This window comes from Euleptes europaea, chromosome 17 (genome assembly GCF_029931775.1).
Source record: "Euleptes europaea isolate rEulEur1 chromosome 17, rEulEur1.hap1, whole genome shotgun sequence".
Lineage (NCBI taxonomy): Eukaryota > Metazoa > Chordata > Lepidosauria > Squamata > Sphaerodactylidae > Euleptes > Euleptes europaea.
In genome coordinates, this window is record NC_079328.1 from 20,801,848 (window position 1) to 20,824,077 (window position 22,230).

Sequence of the window (22,230 nt, forward strand, 5' to 3'; positions counted from 1 at the left end):
GTAGAGAAAGTCGGCATATAAAAACCAACTCTTCTTCTTATCAAACACTGAAAATGCACACACATTTGAACTGAAGGCAATACTTTTAGTGTCAAGTGGCCAGGAGGAAGAATTGGCAGAGAGGGGGAAGGTGGCCAGTCTACTAAAACCACCAAAACCATTAGGGCCAGCTTGCATGTGGGTCAGTAGATCTGTGGTTCTAACTCCTGAGTTTCTTTCGATGTTAAAACGAGCAGTAGCACCAAGAGTAAAGAGATGTTTAGTAAATCATTATTCCTATTTTTGTAAGCTTGTAAAGATAAATTTAAAAGGATACCACTGGAAGGTGGATTATACTGTATGTATGGGAACGATTGAGTTTGTCATGTGTGGTTTTGTTTTTGTTTTTAAAATTTCAATAAAAAATATTTTTTTAAAAAAAAAAGAGTAAAGGGATGTTTTTCCCCTTCCTCCAATCTAAAACACTACCACTCCCAACTAGTATGAGCCAGATTGTAAGAGAACATCAGCCTCAATCTAAACTCCTTTGAGAGCCAGCAGGGTGCAGGGGTTAGGGTGCTGGACTAGGATCCAGGAGACTCAGGTTCGAATCCCCACTCTGCTATTGAAGCTTCCTTTGTTGACTTTGGGCCACCCGCACATTCTCATCCTAACCTACCTCACAGGGTTGTTGTTAGGATAAAAAGGAGGATAGGAGAATGATGTAAGCTGCTTTGGGTCTCCTTTCGGGAGAAAGGTGGAGTATAAATGAAGTAAATAAATTGCACTAAACAATGGTCAAGGAGCCCAGTGGCTCAAGGTTGACTCAGCCTTCCATCCTGACCCATGGGGTGACGTCACATCCTGACGTTTACTAGGCAGACTGTGTTTACGGGGTGGTTTGCCATTGCCTTCCCCAGTCATCTACGCTTTACCCCCAGCAAGCTGGCTACTGATTTGACCGACCTCGGAAGGATGGAAGGCTGATTCAACCTTGAGCCGGCTACCTGAAACCAACTTCTGTCGGGATCGAACTCAGGTTGTGAGCAGAGCTTTTGACTGCAGTACTGCAGCTTAAGACTCTGCGCCACGGGGCTCATCTCCAAACTGTGTACATACAGCCAGAACTGGAGGTCTAACCAACAGACCACCCGCAATGGAAACAGAAGCCTGATAGAATGATGATAGCCATTCCTCTCCTTCCACTATCGAGCCTCGTCTTACACTGCACCTAGAAAACCAGTGAGCAAAGGTACGAGAGATAAGTTTGGTTCGTCCAACCAAGTGTAACTGAGGCATGACAGTTCAGCTCCTCTTGTCCAGGATTAACATGACATTCGCAACTGCATTCTAAGGCCTGATGAAGCCAGAATTCTGCTGGTTGAGAGACGAGTAAGAATGGAGTACAGGCAGACTTCCCTTCATCTGGCCAACTCATCTCCTACCATTGTATCCCCTCCACAAACACTAATATTCAAACACACAATACAAAGGGGGGGGTGGAAATCGTAGGGAATTCTCATACCCATTTAACCTAAATGGGCAACCTACCCAGGGCTTTTTTGTGTGTGGTGGTACTCACAGGTACTGAGTATCAGCACCCTTTGGAGGGCTCTCACAAGTCCTGATGGGGTAACTGGTGGGAATCACTGCAACCTTACCTATGAGTACTGGCACTTTTTTAAAACAAAAAAGCATTGGTGTCACCCATGTTCATGGATATGTTCATGGAGGAGAGGGGTATTCATGGCTACTAGTAAAAATGGATACTACTAGTAAAAATGAATACTAGTCATGCTGCATACCTATTCTCTCCAGGATCAGAGGAGCATGCCTATTATATTAGGTGCTGTGGAACACAGGCAGGATGGTGCTGCTGCAGTCATCTTGGTTGTGGGTTTCCTAGACACACCTCATTGGCCCACTGTATGAACAGACTGCTGGACTTGATGGACCTTGGTCTGAGCCAGCATGGCCTTTCTTATGTTCTTATGTACCCCTTTGGAGGCAACCGGCCCACAATAGGGTCCCAAAGGACATCAGTGGCAAGGGGGGTAGAAGTAGTTGTTCTACACATTGATGTTTACTCTGTACTGCCAATACACTTGTTCCCACTCCTATCACGTGACATGGTGACACCTTCCTTTTAAAAATATTTTGAAATGTTACATTTAACTGTGATGAATGCATGCAGGCATAGGAAACAAAAAGAGTGTTAAGAATTCCACTGAGGATCAGAAGTGGGAAGAAGCTGAACCAAGTGTGATATCAGCTCTACGGGAATTCAGCTTTTTGCATGTAGCAAATTCCTATTTGCATCTGTAGCCCAAAATCTATTATTCATGCCCTTCTTTGGAACCTTTTAATGAGCATCTGACTAGAAAGGATGCTGAACTAGACAGACCTTTGGTCTTATCCAGCAGGGGTCTTATATGTTCTTACGCATGGCAGCGGGGTGAAAAATTTTATTCTATGCAGTGTAATGAATAAATAATTATGAAACAATAATTTTCATAGGACCTGTTTGCTGTGATATAATGTTAGCATTAATTAAGGCTGTGCTCAAATACGTTTTCAAAGAAAATTTATCTAAAATCCTCTTCACGCTCTCCCTTTTCAGATTGCTTCTCCTCTTTTTGCTTGTTTCGATGTCATTATTTTCCACTGGTTAGGCTTTTTTTCTTCCAACCAATCAGGGATCAATTCAGTGATCATTACACACAACTGTATAACCTGTTAGGTCCAGATACATGATGACTACTGAGGGCAAACAAAACCAACTGAATACAAAGGCAATGCTTCCTGAACCAGTCACATGGAAAATCTAGGGTTGCCAGGTCCCTCTTCGCCATTGGCAGGAGGTTTTTGGGGCAGAGCCTGAGGAAAGTGGGGTTTGGGGAGGGACTTCAATGCCATAGAGTCCAATTGGCAAAGTGGCCATTTTCTCATGTGGAGGAGTGGGGAATCAAAACCGGTTCTCCGGATCAGAGTCCACCGCTCCGAACCACCCCTCTTAACCACTACACCACGCTGGCTCTAAGAAGCACTTTGACCATTCAAAGATGGCTATAGAAAGGAAGGGAATGCAAGTGGCATGTTATAGGGGGCAAACACAGCAGCGATGGGGAGCTGTGGAGCTGCACCGCCGCCGCCCCCAGCGCGGCCACGCCAGCAGGGAATTCCTGGAAAGGAAAGCCCACGCCAGCGTGGGGAAGGACGTTCATGGGAGCAGAGCTGCTTTCAGGCAGTTTCCTAACCACTTTCGCCCCGGGAATGCCCCCTCGCACTGCAGTGTTGCCGCACCACCTTTTTTTGTGATGGCAATGGGGGCATTTTCTTATTTCCTTTTAAAACGTTTGATTTTTCTCTTATGGCGGCTGGGAAGCCTCTGAGGAGGTGGCGCAGCTGTGCCACTCCTGGCGGCCACGGATCTAACCCCCCTCCCCTTCAGGAACGGCATGTCCGGCTCTCAAAAGCTACTAACACAATAAATGTGTTAGCCTTAAACGTGTTAGCCACAAAACTCATTGTTGCTTTGGATGTAACAGACTGGCAGGGCTATCACTCTGGAATTTAGATAATTTATAGCATCACAGACTGGTAGGTGAAGTTCTTGAGAAGACGAACTTTCAGACAACAGCAACCTCCCAACACAGTTTGAATTCTGCATGCACCACTCTGCTTTTCTCAAGAGAGAAAATGCAGCAGGGAAAATGGTATAAATTACATTTTAAAGTAAACATTTATATCTAACCTGCCAGGAATAGCTGGCTAATGTACCCACTGTGGTATATAGCTAGCTCTGCAAATTACGAATCTTTACTTTAAAAATACTTGATCAAGAATAACGGGAGAATTAGTAAATCAAGGGGTTTTGTTGTACATAGCTCTAGCCTGTCCGGAATTATCTGTTTTATCTATTGTTGTTTCAGATGTTTATAGAAGTCTCTTGCTTTCTGGGGTCTTTGAAATAGTAACACGTTGGCTAATTGCATACTGTGAAGGCTTTGCTCCTATTGTACCAGGACATATCTTTCCCAGACATTTGTAAGCTGAGACATACTTTTCCTGAGGCGCATTTCACTCTTACAGAAAATTATTACTTTAAGATTAAGGATTATTTACCCTTAAGACCAAAGTGGTGGTGGAGAGTGTTGCCAAGTTACAGTTGATATTCCATAGGGTTTTCAAGGCAAGAGGCTGACCAAGGTGGTTTGCCATTGCCAGCCTCTGCATAGCAATCCTGGACTTCCTTGGTGGTCTCCCATCTAAGTACTAACCAGAGCCGACCCTGCACAGCATCTGAGATCTGGCAAGATCGGGCTAGCCTGGGCCATCCACGTCAGGGCAGGACCAAACTATACGCTACCTTTTCCTTATGCATTCCTTATGCGTTTCCCAGATCCATCGCAACGATTTTTGCTTGCTTTCAGGCAACTCTGAACTCAACTCCCAGATGTGGAGAGTCTAATTCTAAGAAGACTGTGGCACGTGGAGTGGGGGTTAATCCTTTCCCCCCCCCACACACACACACCATTTTAACCTGTGAGGTAGGTCAGTCTGAGAGACTGACTGGCCCATAGTCACCCAGCGGGGCTTCTATGGCAGAAAACAGATTTTAACCGGGTCCTCCCAGACCCTAATCTGACACTCTGTTCATTATACCACACTATTTTCCCTGATGGGGAACCATACACATAGTTTAGTTTAGTTTATTGCTGTTACACAGTCTTGAACCATCAATACAATACAACATTCCACACTAAAAGAGTTACATAAGCCGCCATAAAAGTAAAATTATGTACATCCATATTGACACATGTACCTAGTTAAAAAAAACCTATACAGCATACCTAAAAATGCTATAGATAAATTATGTAAATCTTCACTTCAGCACATGATTTTACTTTGAATAAAAAGTTATTAACCGTCGTTCTTTCTTACTAATTCGTTTCTTTTCTTAATGGCCAGATGACAAAATTTTGCCACAGCGTACGACACATGAGCCTCCTTATCTTCCAGTAGGTATCTAATCTGCTCTAGCTCCGTAAACCTCGAGTAATAACTTGTTTGCTCAATACGAGCTAACAGAGGGGAAATGAAATTAGCTCTAATATCAGTATAAAATTAGCACTGCAAAATTGTATGTGATAGTGTTTTGACCGCGTTGGTCGAACATGGGCAATGCCGTTGCTCCAAAGGTAAATGTAGGAACCTTCCTTCCAGCACAGCAGAAGGCATGGGGAAACATACACATAGTTGTCAGTACCCTGTTGGGGAGGGGCGGGATATAAACCAACCAACCAACCAAATAAATGTAAGTTTTCTTATTAGGGCAAATAGCTGGAGACCTCTTTCTTTGTGCATGTGGTCCCAATCCAAATGGGCCCCCACAACCCTGGAGAGTAAAGAAGAAGAATTGGTTTTTTATATGCCGACTTTCTCTGCTACTTAAGGAAGAATCAAACTGGCTTACAATCACCTTCTCTTCCTCTCCCAACAGACACCCTGTGAGGTAATTGGGGCCGAGAGAGCTGAGACTAGCCCAAGGTCACCCAGCTGGCTTCATGTGTAGGAGTGGGGAAACAAATCCAGTTCACCAGATTAGCCTCTGCCGCTTACGTGGAGGAGTGGGGAATCAAACCCGGTTCTCCAGATCAGAGTCCACCGCTCCAAACCACCGCTCTTAACCACTATACCACGCTGCTTCAACTAGTCATTATGGTGTCCCCGGGGACAACCTGGTACTGCTGCCACCATTTTAGAGCTGGACGCAGGCCATTTAAAAACGCTGCAGGGGTGGGGGAAGCTGCAGTTTCAACACTTGAAAAGGTGTGGGGCAGAAACACTGCACTGTGGGCCTGATCGGGTATTTTCCCACTGAAATTTTGTTAGCCCAAACATTTAGTTAAGCCCTGTGTTCGAAGCATGGAACTTGAAGCATGCATGTGATTACAGTTCTTGTGGCAGACCTGGAGAAGATGCCCTCAGAGGATCCTACCAGTGTCTCTGTGTGTAGGGGTCCCAGCTCTGGTAGGGTTTCCAGGTTCCTCTTCGCCACCGGCGGGAGGTTTTTGGGGCAGAGCCTGAGGTGGGTGGGGTTTGGAGAGGGGAGAGACTTCAATGCCATAGAGTCCAATTGCCAAAGTGGCCATTTTCTCCGGGTGAACTGATCACTATCTGCTGGAGATCAGCAGGAAATCGCCAGCTAGTACCTCGAGGTTCACTTAATCAAGGTAAGTACTAAACGTTGTTGCCATTAATAATCTGTCAATTTTCTTTTATAGAGTACAAGCTTCCAGGTAAGTGCAATTGTCCCAAAGTATATTGAAGACAAATAAGCGACCAGTAAACCGGTAAACACAAACTACACACGGAACACGACCCGCATGGATGCAACTTATATATTTTTATATTACAATAATTTTTATTGTACATAGAAAGTAATCAGCTGATGAAGCCTTTGCGAAACATGGACAACGATCTAGACAACATGTCCGTCCATCTTCATCTTCTTTCCAGCTGTTTCTTGTCGCTTATTTGTCTTCAATATACTTTGGGACAATTGCACTTACCTGGAAGCTTGTACTCTGTAAAAGAAAACTGACAGATTATTAATGGCAACAACGTTTAGTACTTACCTTGATTAAGTGAATCTTCTTGTTCTTTGTATACTTTGTGTATTGTCTGTTTATGTATCCACTTTACACCTTTTGCACCTAACATATATAATTGCATTGAATATTGTGCTGTTGTTGTTTTTCTTATACTACACAGCACAGAGCCTTGTTTTTCTGGTAGTACCTGGCGGTTGGCAACCGTAAGCTCTGGGTGGGAAAATACCTAGAGATTTTGGGGGTGGAGCCTGAGAAAGGTGGGGTTTAGGGAGGGGAAGGACCAAAGCAACACTGCCCAAAGCAGCCATTTTCTCCAGGGGAATTGATCTCTATCGTCTGGAGATCAACTGTAATAGCGGGAGATCTCCCGCCACCACCTGGAGGCTGGCAACCTTATCTGCATGAGTGCCTTTTCTGAGCAGGCCTCCTGATTGGAAGAAGGGAATCTCAGAGTAGTGACTCAAAGTAGTATCACAAGGGATAGGTGCCCTTCTGTGAGGGCAGGGAATTCTGCAGAATTTCTCTTTTGGGATACAAACTTAAGTGAGAAAGACACTTGACCAGACTAATAGGAAAGAGGCAAGGCCACAGCATAGATGCGGCAGGCAACCTCCTCTCTGGATGGGCGCTTTGGACTCACAAGATATTGTAACTATTTCATTAATTCATTTCTTGCACACTGGCACCTGTATCGTGGTCGAACTGTCTGCCTCAGTCCACAGTGTGGGAACTACAACCCTAGTCATCCCTGGATCCTAAGGCCAGCATCCGAAGAAGAATGAAACTAGTTCCGTGAACCTCCAAGGGCCATTGTTCCTTTCCCTCAAACAGCAGCCTTCCCCCACATGCTACACTTATTCTTTTGAGCCATTTACATCCTGCCCCTCAGTAGGGTTACCAAACTCCAGGTGAAGCCTGACCTTCTTCCAGAACTGCATCTGACCTCTGGACAACAGAGATCAGATCGCCTGAAGTAAATGGAAGCTTTGGAAGGTGGACTCTATGATATACCACAGAGTCTAGGGGGCAACTGATGTCCCTCCCCAGGCACTGTCTCAAATCTCCAGGAATTTCTCGAGACAGAGTTGGCAACCCTACCCTTAGCCCAATGGCACTTAGAGTGACTCACAGCACAGTAAAAAAAAGTAGTCAGTCCCCACCCAAACCAACAATGTAGAATAACAAATCACAATTAAAATTAACTTAAATATAACTCTCCAACCTAAATAAAATAAGTTGCCAACCTCCAGATGGCACCTGGCTCCCACTATTACAACCCATCTGCAGACAACCAAGATCAGTTCCCCTGGAGAAAATGGCTGCTTTGGAGGGTAGACTCTATGGCATTTTGGAAGACTCCATGGCATTGGAAGGTGGACTCTATGATATACCGTAGAGTCTGGGGCAACTGACGTCCCCCCACCCCAGGCTCCATCCCCCAAATCTCCAGGTATTTCCTAGCCCAAAGCTGGCAACCCTAAAATGAAATCATATGTTGCGAGCACCTAAATTAAAATACGAGCAGGGAAAATGAAAGAACATAAATGGTGGACCTGGAACAGAGATATCACATGACAGAAATAGCAACCAAAGTGAGCCGGTTAATTGGACCTCCATGAATAATCCGAGTGAAGCACGATCAGTCACCAAACCCTAAGATGAAACATCTGAAACCGACTGTCAGTGACTTTAAAAAGCTAAAGGTCCCCTGTGCAAGCACCGGGTCATTCCTGACTCATGGGGTGATGTCACATCCCGACGTTTTCTAGGCAGACTTTGTGTACGGGGTGGTTTGCCAGTGCCTTCCCCAGTCATCTTCCCTTTACCCCCAGCAAGCTGGGTACTCATTTCACTGACCTCGGAAGGATGGCAGGCTGAGTCAACCTTGATCCGGCTACCTGAAGCCGACTTCCGTCGGGATCGAACTCAGGTTGTGAGCAGAGCTTGGACTGCAGTGCTGCAGCTGACCACTCCTGCTTCGTTGAAAGCCAAGAGGATGGGAAATGTAGCAACTCCCACAGTCCAGTAAAAATATGGTTTCGCATCAAACTAATTGAAAAATAATCCTGACTGATCCAATTCAAACAAGCCATGCACTGAACAAACCAAAATCTAGAAAAACACAGTTAGGAAAATATTTCCAAAATGGCAATTTTAAAGACGGCTGCCCCCTAATGTGATACAGCATTGAACTTTGACAAATACCACATGCATTAACAAAACAGATCTGTCACAGCTTCACCTTGAGTAACTGTTTGCTTCCCACTGACAAAGAATATGTTATTTGGTTAATACCTTTCTGGGTGATTTTGGGCCAGTCACATACTCTTAGACTAACTTCCCTCACTAGATGGTTGAGAGGATGCAATGGAGGACAGGAGAACTGTGCAAGTTGCTTGGCAACGTATAAATAAAGAAATAAATGCAACAAAACAAATAAAATAAAGATGTAACAATGTGTGCTCAAATGTACTAGGAATAACAGGCCAGGTTGGAAGATCACTGTTATTTATAACCTTTACCGAGCCTTTTTGGAGTATTTTCATTAAGAAAACTGAAACTGGTATAATCCGGTTTCTATTTGGTAAGGAGCCTGTACAAGGCATTAGGTAGGGACAGATTCTTGCGCTTGAAAGGTATATTTACGACTTCTTTAAGAGCACCGTTCATTGAATATACCACATGGTACTTGTAAAATGAAAACATCAATATAAAATATTTTTAAAAATGCAATCAAAGATGGTCAATACTGTGTTTCATCAGCGAGATGCTTGAGAGAGTGTGCGGGTGAGTCAGTTCAGCTGACGCCACAACAATATTTGCCTGCCACTGAACACTATGTTTTTGACAACTGCATCAAGCACTCTCAGATTGTTCTGACACTTGCACCTGAAGGCGTTGAGGAGATCTGGAACTGCTGGTGCCATTTCAGTTGTTACGGGACGTTAAGTCTGTTTTCTGTAATTACCCATCCATAATCTTCGACCCACAAACCATCCACTTGTCCAGTCCAGCACGGGATCTGAGATGACACATGTAAACAGTGGCACTGGACAGCTATCGCATGTAGTAAAAGTTCTGCAAACCATGAACTTCCAGAAACTTTCTCACAAACGGACTTGTGGCTAAGGGCATCCAGGCTCTCAGGAGGGAAACCATGGCACGGGCAAACTGTGTTGCAGAAAACATTTTACTGTTAAGGTGGAGGGGAGGGGCTGTTGCTGCTAACCATATGCCCGGTGGAACAACACTGCCTTACAGGCCCTGCGGAATTGGTTTAATTCCCACAGGGTGCAGATCTCACTTGGCAGAGTGTTCCACCAGGTCAGGGCCAGAGTCAAAAAAGCCCTGGTCCTGGTTGAGGACAGCAGGATGTCTTTCGGGCCACGGATCACCAACAGATTTTCTCCAGCAGAGTGCTCTTTGGAGGCTGTAGCGGGAGAGGCTGTCCCGCAGATAGGATAGTCCCGGACCGTTAAGGGCCTTGAACGTCAATGCTAGAACCTTAAACCTGATTTGTCCTTCAATCGGGAGCCAGGGCTGCCGGCAGAGCACTGGTCGAATATGCGCTCTCCACGGGGTCCCCATAAGGATGCGCCGCTGCATTCTGGACCAGTTGAAGATTCCGGAGCAGTCTTAAGGGCAGCCCTGCGTAGAGCAAGTTACAGTAGTCTAATCTGGAAGTGACCATTACATGGATCACTGTGGCTAGGTCATGGCGAGAGAGGTTGGGCACTAGCTGCTTTGCCCCGCAAAGATGATAAAATGCTATTCTGGCAACAGCAGTGACCTGTGCCTCCATTGTAAGGGAAGCATCTAAGGTCACACCCAAACTCTTGACGGAAGGTGTTGGTGTTAATTGCATGCCATGAAGAGCCAGCTTTTTTCAGTGTGAGTTTTACCTGGTGTGTTTGTAGTGCACCATGTGTTCATCTGCCCTACTTTCATAACTGTTCTTTCACTTATTCAACGGTTATAGCAGTTGGTTAATAAATTAGTCTTTTGTGTTCACTCAAGTGGGGTCCTTCATGCCTCATATTTGGCCATGCAGCAGGGCACACACTGACCAAAGAGGGAGTGGTGGGGGGCGGAAGTAGGGTAGTCAGGTCCCTCTTCACCACCGGTGGGATGTTTTTGGGGCGGAGCCTGAGAAGGGTGGGGTTTGAGGAGGGACTTCAATGCCATAGAGTCCAATTACCAAAGCGGCCATTTTCTCCAAGTGAATTGATCTCTATTGGCTGGAGATCAGTTGTAATAGCAGATCTCCAGCTAGTACCTGGAAGTTGAGCAACCAAAAAGGACACCTCTGTGCTATTCCCAAGGGTTAGAAACTTAGCACAGGAAGGACCAAAAATATCAAAAATATCATAGCTTGACAACAAACTATATAGAACATGAATAACACATCAATTTTATCTCTAAATAAGTGTATACAAAATAGGTAGAAAATTATACAGCAACGATCAAACCAAGGTCGACGTCTTCAAACGAAGAATAGGTAAAAAGGGATACGATCATTTCAAGTCTTCCTCAGTCCCGTTTAGTTTCAATGTTGATGTATAAATTTGATTAATTAATAGCTTTTACAGCTTTCAGTACAATTCTCCCATAGGGATGAAGAACAACCACATACAAAGTTCCACTTTATAAATTCCTGAATCCGGATAAGTATTTTTCAATATACATGGTTGTAACGACAATTTCAGCAACTTTCCAAGTTCCCCAAAGGGATACAATTTAACTACCTACTTTATATACACTTATTTAGAGATAAAATTGATGTGTTATTCAAGTTCTATATAGTTTGTTGTCAAGCTATGATATTTTTTGATATTTTTGATCCTTCCTGTGCTAAGTACCTGGAAGTTGGCAGCCCTAGGTGGGAGGGTGTTCTGGGACCTTACCAGTCCAGTCCTTGAACCAGAGTGGGGGAAGCCAGCAAAGCCGGCTCAGGGACTGAAGGGGCTCCTTGGAAAGGAATCCCCATCCACAACAAAACCCTTCATGGGCCAGCCCGTTTCTAAGACACTTACAATAAAGGAGTTCATTGCTCTGGGGTTTTAATACTTCTGTCACATGTTTTCTTATGTGAAGTACCACTAAAACGACATTGGAGTCTGTCAAGATCCCAATTTCAAGTGAATAGGGGAAATGAAATGCTGCACACCTCGGATATTGGAAATCCACATGACCCCCAACATGGTGAAGATTCTAACAACACAATGACAACACCTATTTTCTACTAACAGAGAAGGCTAACGTAATGTGGTGTAACGTATACTGTATTTTGTTTCTGTCACGCTTATAGAAGGCTTTGAGGTGGAGGCGAAACTATCAGGTTATCATGCAGCTCCATAGAAATTAACATGGAACCATCCATATTTAATGGTACCTGTATGCTATAAACCATGGTCCTTATCATAATTTTGCTCCAAGAAATTGGAGACATTTTCATATAAAACTGCAACAAAACTTTGGCTTAACTGACATCTATTTGGCCCCAGTACCAGATAGACAAAACGCTTCTTGCAAGTGCAAAGGATGAAGAAATAAAAATCAGTAATGTGCTGTTATTGCCAGAAAAAAATTGTTTCAAGTTTGCCATGTTAACTCAAATGCTCAGTAAGAGGCCCAGCCGAGACCCTTTACATGAATGTGCAATCCCTGTCTAACCAGAATGGAATATTCACCACTCATCTCAAGGGAAGGAGGGAGGAACAATCAGATTCTTTGCTTAACATTTAAATGGCAAATAATAGGTTGGATCCAGCCAGCTTTTCCACCCAATCTCTCCCAATTCCCCTCCTTACTACAGCCTCTGCCCCACACATCTTTGTCAATGCAGGCCCCAGGGTCCTCAGCATAGCATTTTCTTTTATTTTATTTTTGAATGGTCAAGGGGGATCCTCTTTCCATTTTCACCACCAGAAAAGCTGATGGGATCCAACTCCATTTCTTTAAACATTAAAAGCAAAAATGCATCTCATAAAAAGTTGGATGCTTTGTAATTTTAACAGTGTCATCCTAAGCAGGTCTATTCAAAATTCTACTCATAAAATAATAGAATCATAGAGTTGGAAGGGACCACCAGGGTCATCTAGTCCAACCCCCTGCACAATGCAGGAAATTTACAACTACCTCCCCCCACACCCCGTGACCCCTACTCCATGCCCAGAAGATGGCCAAGATGCTCTCCCTCTCATCATCTGCCTAAGGTCACAGAATCAGCATTGCTGACAGATGGCCATCTAGCCTCTGCTTAAAAACTTCCAGGGAAGGAGAGTTTACCACCTCCCAAGGAAGCCTGTTCCACTGAGGAACCACTCTAACTGTTAGAAAATCCTTCCTAAGGTCATGATGGAAACTCTTTTGATTTAATTTCAACCCGTTGGTTTTGGTCCGACCTTCTGGGACAACAGAAAACAACTCAGCACCATCCTCTATATGACAGTCCTTGAAAATGGTTATCATATCACCTCTCAGTCTTCTCTTCAGGCTAAACATACCCAGCTCCTTCAACCTTTTCTCAGAGGACTTGGTCTCCAAACCCCTCACCATCTTTGTTGCCCTCCTCTGGACACGTTCCAGCTGGTCTACATCCTTCTTAAATTGCGGTGCCCAAAACTGAACACAATACTCTAGGTGAGGTCTAACCAGAGCAAAGCGATACCATTACTTCGTGTGATCTGGACACTATACTTCAGCCCAAGATCGCATTTGCCTTCTTAGCTACCGCATCACACTGCTGACTCATGTTCAGTATTTGGTCTACTCATGTATATTCATTGGGTCTTAGTCCCAGAAGAGTTCTTAGAATTGTACTGTAAAACCTAGAATTAAGCATTCACACTCTCACACTCACCAATACCATGAAATGGCTTTCTGTAAGATGCTTGTATGAGTCCTGGAACATTCCCTCTCCCATCTTTGCCTAGATCAGTGGTTCCCAGGCTGTTTGTTATGGTGATCCACATATCAATAAAAATGCAAAAACCAAGTTTCACAGGCATCACAACCCACTTTGGGTTGGGACCCACAAGTTGGAAAATGCTCACCTAGATTAACATCCTTTCAAGATGGAGAATATCCACTTTTTATGCACCAGTGCGGGGGGGGGGGGGGAATCACTTGATGTGCACACAATGGTCCCCCTTAGGGCAGGAATAGAGTAACGTGAACTGGGTTATGTCACATTGTTTGAAGCAAACCCCGATTCTTTCTGAGGACAGATCAGGCGACCAGGCAGGTACTTGCAAAGTATACACTCGGCCTAGTTGTCTGGGTGCATAAAATGACTCCCAGGCAACCAGACAGCAAAGCTTTGAAAAAGCTCATTCCTTTAGGTCACAAACAACTAACACTGGTACATGTGGATGAGAAAACTAGTAAAAAAAAAATGTTGAGGCTTGGTAACTGGTATGAGCTTATGTGCAAAAACTGGCCGATTGCATGTGCAATTTTGGAGCAACTGAGGGTCAATTTATATAACCAGCAGGTATTTTTTCCTCAGACTGTACCACTTCAAGATGGGGGGGGTTGCGTGTTTAAATCCTCCCTGCTTATGGGAAACCAGGGTACTAGAAGGAAGGAGTCCATCAGTCTTTTTTTCCCCTGATATGCTATTTTCCTATTTACAAAATGTTTTGTTTCATTCACGCATGCAACACTCCACCTGCAGCTGCAAGTGGTGCAATCCACAGCAAGCTAGACTTGATTCCACTGACTGTATACACTAGCCCTCAGATTGGAGTGACAGTTCTGCCCAGAGCATCACGGCAGATCAGATCATAAGTGATCATCAGCTTAAAGAAAGGCGAATCCTTGTGTTTTTTCAGACCGAAGCTTTACAGACAAAAAACATTTTTTTTTTTTTTTACCCTGCCTCCCGCTTGGACGCTCTGCTAAAATGCCAACCCGTGCATGTGAATGCATTAAGAACATATTGCTGAATTAGGGAGAAACTAACCTTGATTGGTGATCCTCTGGTACAAACTCGTGTCACACGGTACGGAACAAAGGAGCGAGACCTCCACTCACGATGCAGCAGGAGCGTGCCGAAAAGTGGAGAGGGGGGGAAACAACCACGCAGACCCCAGAGAACTTGGTCCTTGGCAGCCGTGACAACAACAGAACGACGTAGACAGATCTCTGATTATTTTTCCCTATTTCAGCCGTTTGCTCCGCCAGCTTTGTGACCTTAGCGGCTGTGATGCAGCGCACACCTGGATGAAGGTAGTTTGTTCAGGAGCCTCTGCGCACACGCAAAAAAATCCATCCGAATTTTTGAAAACAAACCTCTGAATAAAACAGGTCCCCGGGATGATCCTTCTCCACTTCCCCACCCCCACTTAGCGCAACACGTAAGCCACAGGAGTGTTACCGAAGTCGCACCGCCTTCTGTGTTAGATTCTCTTGCCCTCCATTGTGGAAATACTGCCGTTAAAAGCTGGCAAGACGTCTATCCGAGCGGACGCACAATGGGACGGATTTATGGTACTAAGTGGAGCACAAATCCAAAAGACTACCTGAACATATCTGTTCTCACGTTGTACTTATCCTCAGTGCCTTGATCTGTTGTGCACTTGGACCAAACTTAAATAATAAATAATGTTCCAATTTTTTTAAGTATTTGAAAATACTAATTATTTTAAAAAAACTAACACCCCCCCCCAAAAAAAAACCTACCGATTTTTGTTTCCTGGGATAAAAAGCACACGACTTGGATTGTCAGAAATATGATAATGGTATTAAAGGTATGTATCAAGAAACGGATCTGCGTTTTTAATAATTTAAGGCTCACCAAGAAAACAAAAACCGAACTCTGACAACAAAGACGTATTCTGCTAGAAGGCTGAAAAGTATCACATTCACATCACACAGGAGAAAACTGATTTTGTACTTTAAAAAAAAAAACATGGGGAATGTGTTCCTTAGCTAAAAGGTACTAAAGCTTTCGTGAAGCTCTATGTCCTAGAAAAGTGCCTTTTCTCTCTGTCAACTGACTGATACATATAGAAAATAGAAAATATTTCAGGTGGAAACTACAGTACCAACAAATAATCCATTTACTGTGGGGAGAGGGGGGCGGACGAGTAAATTGTGCTACAAATGAGCTGTTTAGAAACCACTTCATATCATGTATGTTGGGCTTTTTTGTTTAGTTTTTACTAAAATACATATCTGCAAGCAGTATCTATTGCACTTGTTAAGGGCAACAAAGCCCCAGGGAGGTGGAGCCGGCTTAATCTTAGCTGGTTTCATAAACAGGTGACACTCTCCGTGTCATGGAAAAGAATATATATATATATTTATATTTTAAATCTTTGCATTTCCTGGAGGTTTTTTTTTTCTTCCTAAGAACAGCTACCCTGTTTAAAATATATCCTAATTCAAACGGCTAAGTGGCAGTGCTAGGTATCCTTCCCAACGATTCCATCGCAGCAACCCACACCCCCTCGGCGTCCCATGCCCTATAAGTCTGTTTCCCTATTGGTGTCTAGACAGAGTGCATAGAGAGATTTTTTGAGATCTACGCTGCTTTTAGCTTTAATATTGGCTTTCTCTACCGATCCAGTCCTGTTGTGGGCCCCTTCTACGTTCTCCAAGTGCACAACAGATTTGTCCAAAGAGTTTTTGCTCATGCGTCTCTTCAAGTCCCCGGCTGAGCTACCTTGCGTGCTACTGGGCTCATCCTTGAGGATGGCCTGCTCTTCGTGGTCTGTTTCCCGATGGTAGAAGTAGTTAAAGTTGGACACAATCACAGGGACGGGAAGGGCAATGGTGAGCACGCCCGCGATGGCACACAAGGAGCCCACAATCTTGCCCCCTACTGTGACGGGCCTCATGTCTCCGTAGCCCACCGTGGTCATGGTGACCACCGCCCACCAGAAGGCATCGGGGATGCTGGAGAAATGCGAATCGGGGTCGTCGGCCTCGGCGAAATAGACGGCGCTGGAGAAGAGGATCACCCCGATGAAGAGGAAGAAGATGAGGAGGCCCAGTTCCCGCATGCTGGCCTTCAAAGTCTGCCCCAGGATCTGCAGCCCCTTGGAGTGCCGGGAGAGCTTGAAGATGCGGAAGACCCTGACCAGGCGGATGACCCGGAGGATGGCCAGGGACATGGCCTGCTGCTGGCCCCCGTTGCTGGAGCTGCCGGGCTGCTCCTTCTTCTGCTGCTCCTGGGCCAGCTCCGTGCCCAAGGTGATGAAGTAGGGGATGATGGCCACGATGTCGATGATGTTCATGATGTTCCTGGAGAACTCGGGCTTGCTGGGGCAGGCGAAGAAGCGCACCAGCAGCTCGAAGGTGAACCAGATGACGCAGGTGGTCTCGATGATGAAGAAGGGGTCGGTCAGGGTGCTGGGGGGCTGCTGGGGGGGCGGGGGCGCCTCCCCGGGGGTGGCGTTGAGGGGGGCGAGGAGGGGGACGTGGAGCTCCCGCTCGTCGCGGAACTCGGGCAGGGTCTCCAGGCAGAAGGTGATGATGGAGATGAGGATGACGAGGACGGAGACGATGGCGATGCCCCGGGCCGAGCTGGAGCTCTCGGGGTACTCGAAGATGAGCCACACCTGGCGCTGGAACTCGTTGGCGGGCAGGGGCCGCTCCTCCTCCTTGATGAAGCCCTCGTCCTCGCGGAAGCGCTCCATGGCCTCCTCGCCCAGCTGGTAGAAGCGGATCTCGTCGGCGAAGACGTCGATGGAGACGTTGACGGGGCGGCGCAGCTTGCCCCCGGACTGGTAGAAGTAGAGGATGCCGTCGAAGCTGGGCCGGTTGCGGTCGAAGAAGTACTCGTTGCGCAGGGGGTCGAAGTAGCGCATGCGCTTCTGGGGGTCGCCCAGCAGCGTGTCCGGGAACTGGTTGAGGGTGCCCAGCTGCGTCTCGAAGCGCAGCCCGGAGATGTTGATGAGCACGCGCTGCTGGCCGGGCAGGGGGCCCCCCGCGCCGCCCCCGTCCACCTCCTCCTCCTCCTCCCCCGGGGCCGCCGCCGAGGAGGCCCCGCCGGAGAGGGACCCCCCCCGCGCCATGGCCATGCCCAGCCGGTGGTGGCCTTCCTCGGGCGCCAGCGCCGCCTCGTCCGGGGGCCGCTCGGCCGCCTGCGGGCAGCCCTCCTCGCCGCCGCACCCGCTCAGCCACGAGGAGGCCGAGGGGGGCAGCTGCAGCAGGTCCCCCCGGCGCCGGCGCCCCCCGACGCCGCCCCCCGCCTCGTCGGGGATGGCCGTGGCGCCTCCGTTCTCCAGCGTTACCAGCGTGGCCAGCTCCATGGGCGGCGGCAGCAGCAGCAGCGACGGCGGCCCCGGGAGGCGGCCAGCATGCTGCGCGCCCCGCTCGCCCCGCTCGCCCGCCCGGCCGGCCGCCCCGCGCGCCTCCGCCGCCGCCCTCCTCTCCGGAGCGCACCAGCGGCCGGCCGGGGAAGCCGCGGCCCCGCCTGACGTCAAGCCAGGAGCCCGGACCAGCGGGCTGGGGGGGCCGCCGCCTCTCCACAACCCCCCCCCCCCGGACTGCCTTGCTTTGCCTTGCCTGCCCTCCCCTCCGCCGCCAGCCAGGCCCGCCCACCCGAGGAGGAGGAGGCGGCGGCGATGGCGATGCTCCGGCTCGGAGAAGGGAAGAGGGTGTTGTGTCTGTATTTCGTAGGGTGGAGGCTCAGGAGCGCACGGGGGATCCGCAACCCTCCTCGCCCTATTGGCCCAGCGGACGGATCCCATTGGCCCCCAGCCAGCAGGTCCCATTGGTCACCCAGAGGGTATCCCCCCCCCCATCACGGATCGGGGGGAGTGGTCAGGCGGCCAGGGGGGCATAGTCAGTGTGTCCCCCGCCCCGCCCCATTGGGCTGGAGCGCCCGGGCCGGCCCCCTTTGGGACGCCGCACCTGTCGGGGAGGGGGGGGGAGGCTGGCGCTGCCCCGGCGCCCGTTTAGAAAGACGGGCGTGCGGACAGACGGCTGCCCGCGGCCGAGGGGGAAGCCACCACGCTTGCCGGGGGCTGGGGAGGGGGAGGGAGGGAGCGATGCCCCCCCTCTCCCCCGGGGGGGGCCCCGCTTCCAATCGCAGTCGGCCTTTCCCAGGTCTCCGGGGGCTGCTTGACGACAGGGAGGCTTCCCCTCCTCGCTGTCGGCTGGGCAGGAGGGAAGGTGGTGGGGAGATGGCCTGGCCTCGGGAGGCGAGAGGCTTGGAACGGGCCCCGGGGATGAGCGGTGATGAACCGGGATGTTGGAAGACATCTTCATGGAAAGGAGGGCTATTCGTGCTTGCTGGTCAAAATGAATACTAGTCGTGCTGCAGACCAGGATCAGAGGAGCGTGCCTGTTATATTCGGAGCTGTGGAACACAGGCAGGACGGTGCTGCTGCAGTTGTCTTGTCTGGGGGCTTCCTAGAGGCACCTGGTTGGCCACCGTGGGAACAGACCGCTGGACTTGATGGACCTTGGTCTGATCCAGCAGGGCCTTATGTTGTTATTATGCAGACCCATCCTCTCCAGGATCAGAGGAGCATGCCTATTATCTTAGGTGCCGTGGAACACAGGCAGGACGGTGCTGCTGCAGTCGTCTTGTTTGGGGGCTTCCTAGAGGCACCTGGTTGGCCACCGTGGGAACAGACCGCTGGACTTGATGGACCTTGGTCTGATCCAGCAGGGCCTTTCTTATATTCTTATTATGCATACCTATTCTCTCCAGGATCAGAGGAGCATGCCTATTATATTAGGTGCTGTGGAACACAGGCAGGATGGTGCTGCAGCAGTCGTCTTGTTTGTGGGCTTCCTAGAGGCACCTGCTTGGCCACTGTGGGAACAGACTGCTGGACTTGATGGACCTTGGTCTGATCCAGCAGGGCCTTTCTTTCTTTCTTTTTTTTTAATGTTATTAAATTTGGACTTTCTTGTGTTCCTAAAGCACCCGTCACTTGGGTTTCTCCTTTCCAAAATGGGCTTACTGAGACCCTCCCAGTGCATCTGATGGGAAATTTGAACCAGGCACTCGTGATCTTGAAGCTCCTGTTCTCTCGACCTGAGGTGCACCTCTGATATCCCTGAAATGCATCTGGGTTTTGCAGTCTTAGCTGGTATCAAACCTTCCGCCAGAGCATCACCACCAGAGGCCGGGCTGCAAAAGCAAACCTCGCATCTGCAGAGTCTCTTTGTAAAAAGAACAGACGTCCTCCTGCCTCCCTCCCTCCCTCGTGCGTGCGCAAACATTCCTCTCCCCGCAAAGCACATACCCCCACCCAAACACACGCAGCAGAGCGAGAGCGCGCTGTAGAAGATTACAGTGTCGTGGCTCTATTCATGGATTATTTGTTAAAAGGATTTTACACACATGGAGGCTGGGATACTTTCGCAGCGGAATGTATGCAAAGAAAGGCTGGCATAAATTAATGTTTCCTTTTCGGAACCTGGTTTTGATTTCAGCGGTAACTAAGTAAGCTCAGAAGCAATTGGGGGGGGGGTGGAATCGTTGAAATGAACTCCTGCCTAGCATTTGATCCCCACCAAGACATTAGGATAATGACAGCACACTCCTATGCCGAGAAGATTACACTAGAGTTACTCTGCATAGGATTGCCCTGCAAATGTTCCACTGAATCGGCTGTGGATTTTTTGAGTTCTTTCTGATTCCTTCCGCTCTCTTCTTGCAGCTGTTCTATAATGAACATGGCACAAAGCAAGTTCTGGATGGGGTTGGTGGTACGGGGACTTCTGTCTCTGGACAGAGAAATGAAACCCGCTGACAGTCAGGTTCGTTCCTGCCCCAGCGTTCTGTGATTCATCATCCTACAAAATGGTTTCTTTTTAATCCTTCCCTGGGGCATCTTGGCTTGGCTCACATCGTAGCCATTAAACCGTTTAGTCTTGCGCCCAGTGGGTGGATTTGGGAAAGCCGTTCCTTCCCAAGAGGAAGGAGGTCATGCAACCCTGCCTTGCAGTTGTTGAATGGATATAGATGGAGTTTCTAGATAAAGGGCCACATGACATCCGCGCTAGGTAACATTGCAGTATCATGGGGTGGCTTTTCTTGTCTCCATCTCTTGTAGCTTGGATTTGCCCTTGTTATAGTCTGAAATACAAAGGCTGTAACCTGCCCTGATGTGCTAGTTTTGTTTTAATGTGGTTTTTTCCCCCTTTGTAGGGAAGTGCCCCTCTGCGGTCTGAATGTCACAGATTCTACGGCGCAAAACTATTGAGTCTGGAGATTTTGATGTGTTGGCATGTGATTGGTCAGTTGACCGTATTAATTTGATTTGATTTGATTTGAATGTCACAGAAACTCTTGACTGTGTGGATTAGCTGCATTGTTGATTCACTATAAGAACATTCAGATGAGGCAGGTGATGAGGAGGGGAATAAATGTCCTTCACCCCCATCCTACCTCCTGATCCACAGCTGTAACTGTAGAGGTGGCAGCCAACTGCTAACGTTCCTGCCTTCATCAAAATGAAATAACCTACAGGAAAAAAAATTCACGTCAGATGGGATTGCTTTTATCTTTTCCTTGCCCTTGTGTGAGCTTTCTTTAGAACGAAGAGATTGTTCACATCTAGGGTCCAAGCTGACTATTCCGCATCTTACCCTTGACAGGCTTTCTAAAGATTATGTATGTTGAGATAAATTATACAGCATAAAGGTTGGGGTTTTTTTGGACTGTAGTGATTTAACAGTGTAGTCTGTCTACGTGGTGGTCCGTTTAGGACGCCATATACCAGGATGTTAGGATGGCTAAGTTCTTAGGGAAAAAAATCGAAGTGAGTGCCAGCAAATTCAGAAACACATACAGTCCACCTTATTTCTGTGTAATGTTTTCTAGCCCAGCCCGCTGCATATCTTCAAAGATCTCTCACCCAACTAAACTTGGATATTGGGGGAGGTTCAATTCTCTAGAGAGCCTAAACATATGGCTGGGAGGTTGGGGCCTTTTCTGTAGTAGCATCGAGGCTATGGAACAACCAGGCCTACGTTTTCTCCTGGGAGTTGATAGAAAATGAGACGTTTTGGGGGTCCCCCCCCCCCTGCTGTCATTTAATCTTCTGGGTTGGACACTTTTTAAAAAAGTTACTTGGTTATTTTGAGGATTGTTCTTATTTTAAGATTATGTAAGCTACCTCAAACAGCAGGCGAGGAAGGCTACAAATGTTTTAAATAAATAAAATGAAATAAAAATCCACAGAAGCAGTCACTTCTGATACAGCGGGGTAGGCTACGAAAGCATTTCTCCTCATACTACATCACTCTAACTTCAGGAGGGTGGCATGTTAGAAAATGACCCATAAACAGGGTTCTCGCCTTCCCTCAGCACCGAGGCAAGGATGAGGAAGAGATGGGGAGCGAGCCACGCCAGAGTAACATTACACTCTGTCTGGTGTGTTCATCATGCCGTATAATTCCCAATTTCCAAAGGATTAACTAATTTCCACTCGATGCAATATGTTACCTCGGAATTCAAAATCTGCCCGAAGATATAAAGTATTCCTTAAATAGAAAAAAATTAATTATGTTAAACGGTTATCATTAGTGATTATTTCCTAGCAGCACAGTCATTTTGATATTATTTTAGTCCCACAGTTAAAATGTCGCATTGGTGGTGTGCACGATTACTAAGTAGCAACATGTGACCCCATTCAGTCAATGAGGATTATTTATTGTTGAG

General features: G+C 47.4%; 1 protein-coding gene across 1 annotated transcript; it reads right to left on the bottom strand.

Moving 5' to 3' along the window:
* Positions 1 to 16,052: 16,052 nt before the first annotated feature.
* Positions 16,053 to 17,857, bottom strand: LOC130488946 (potassium voltage-gated channel subfamily A member 5-like). Its single transcript, XM_056862637.1, has one exon. The coding sequence runs from the start codon at positions 17,855 to 17,857 to the stop codon at positions 16,067 to 16,069; it is 1,791 nt and encodes a 596-aa protein (XP_056718615.1). The 3' UTR covers positions 16,053 to 16,066.
* Between the last annotated feature and the right edge of the window lie 4,373 nt (positions 17,858 to 22,230).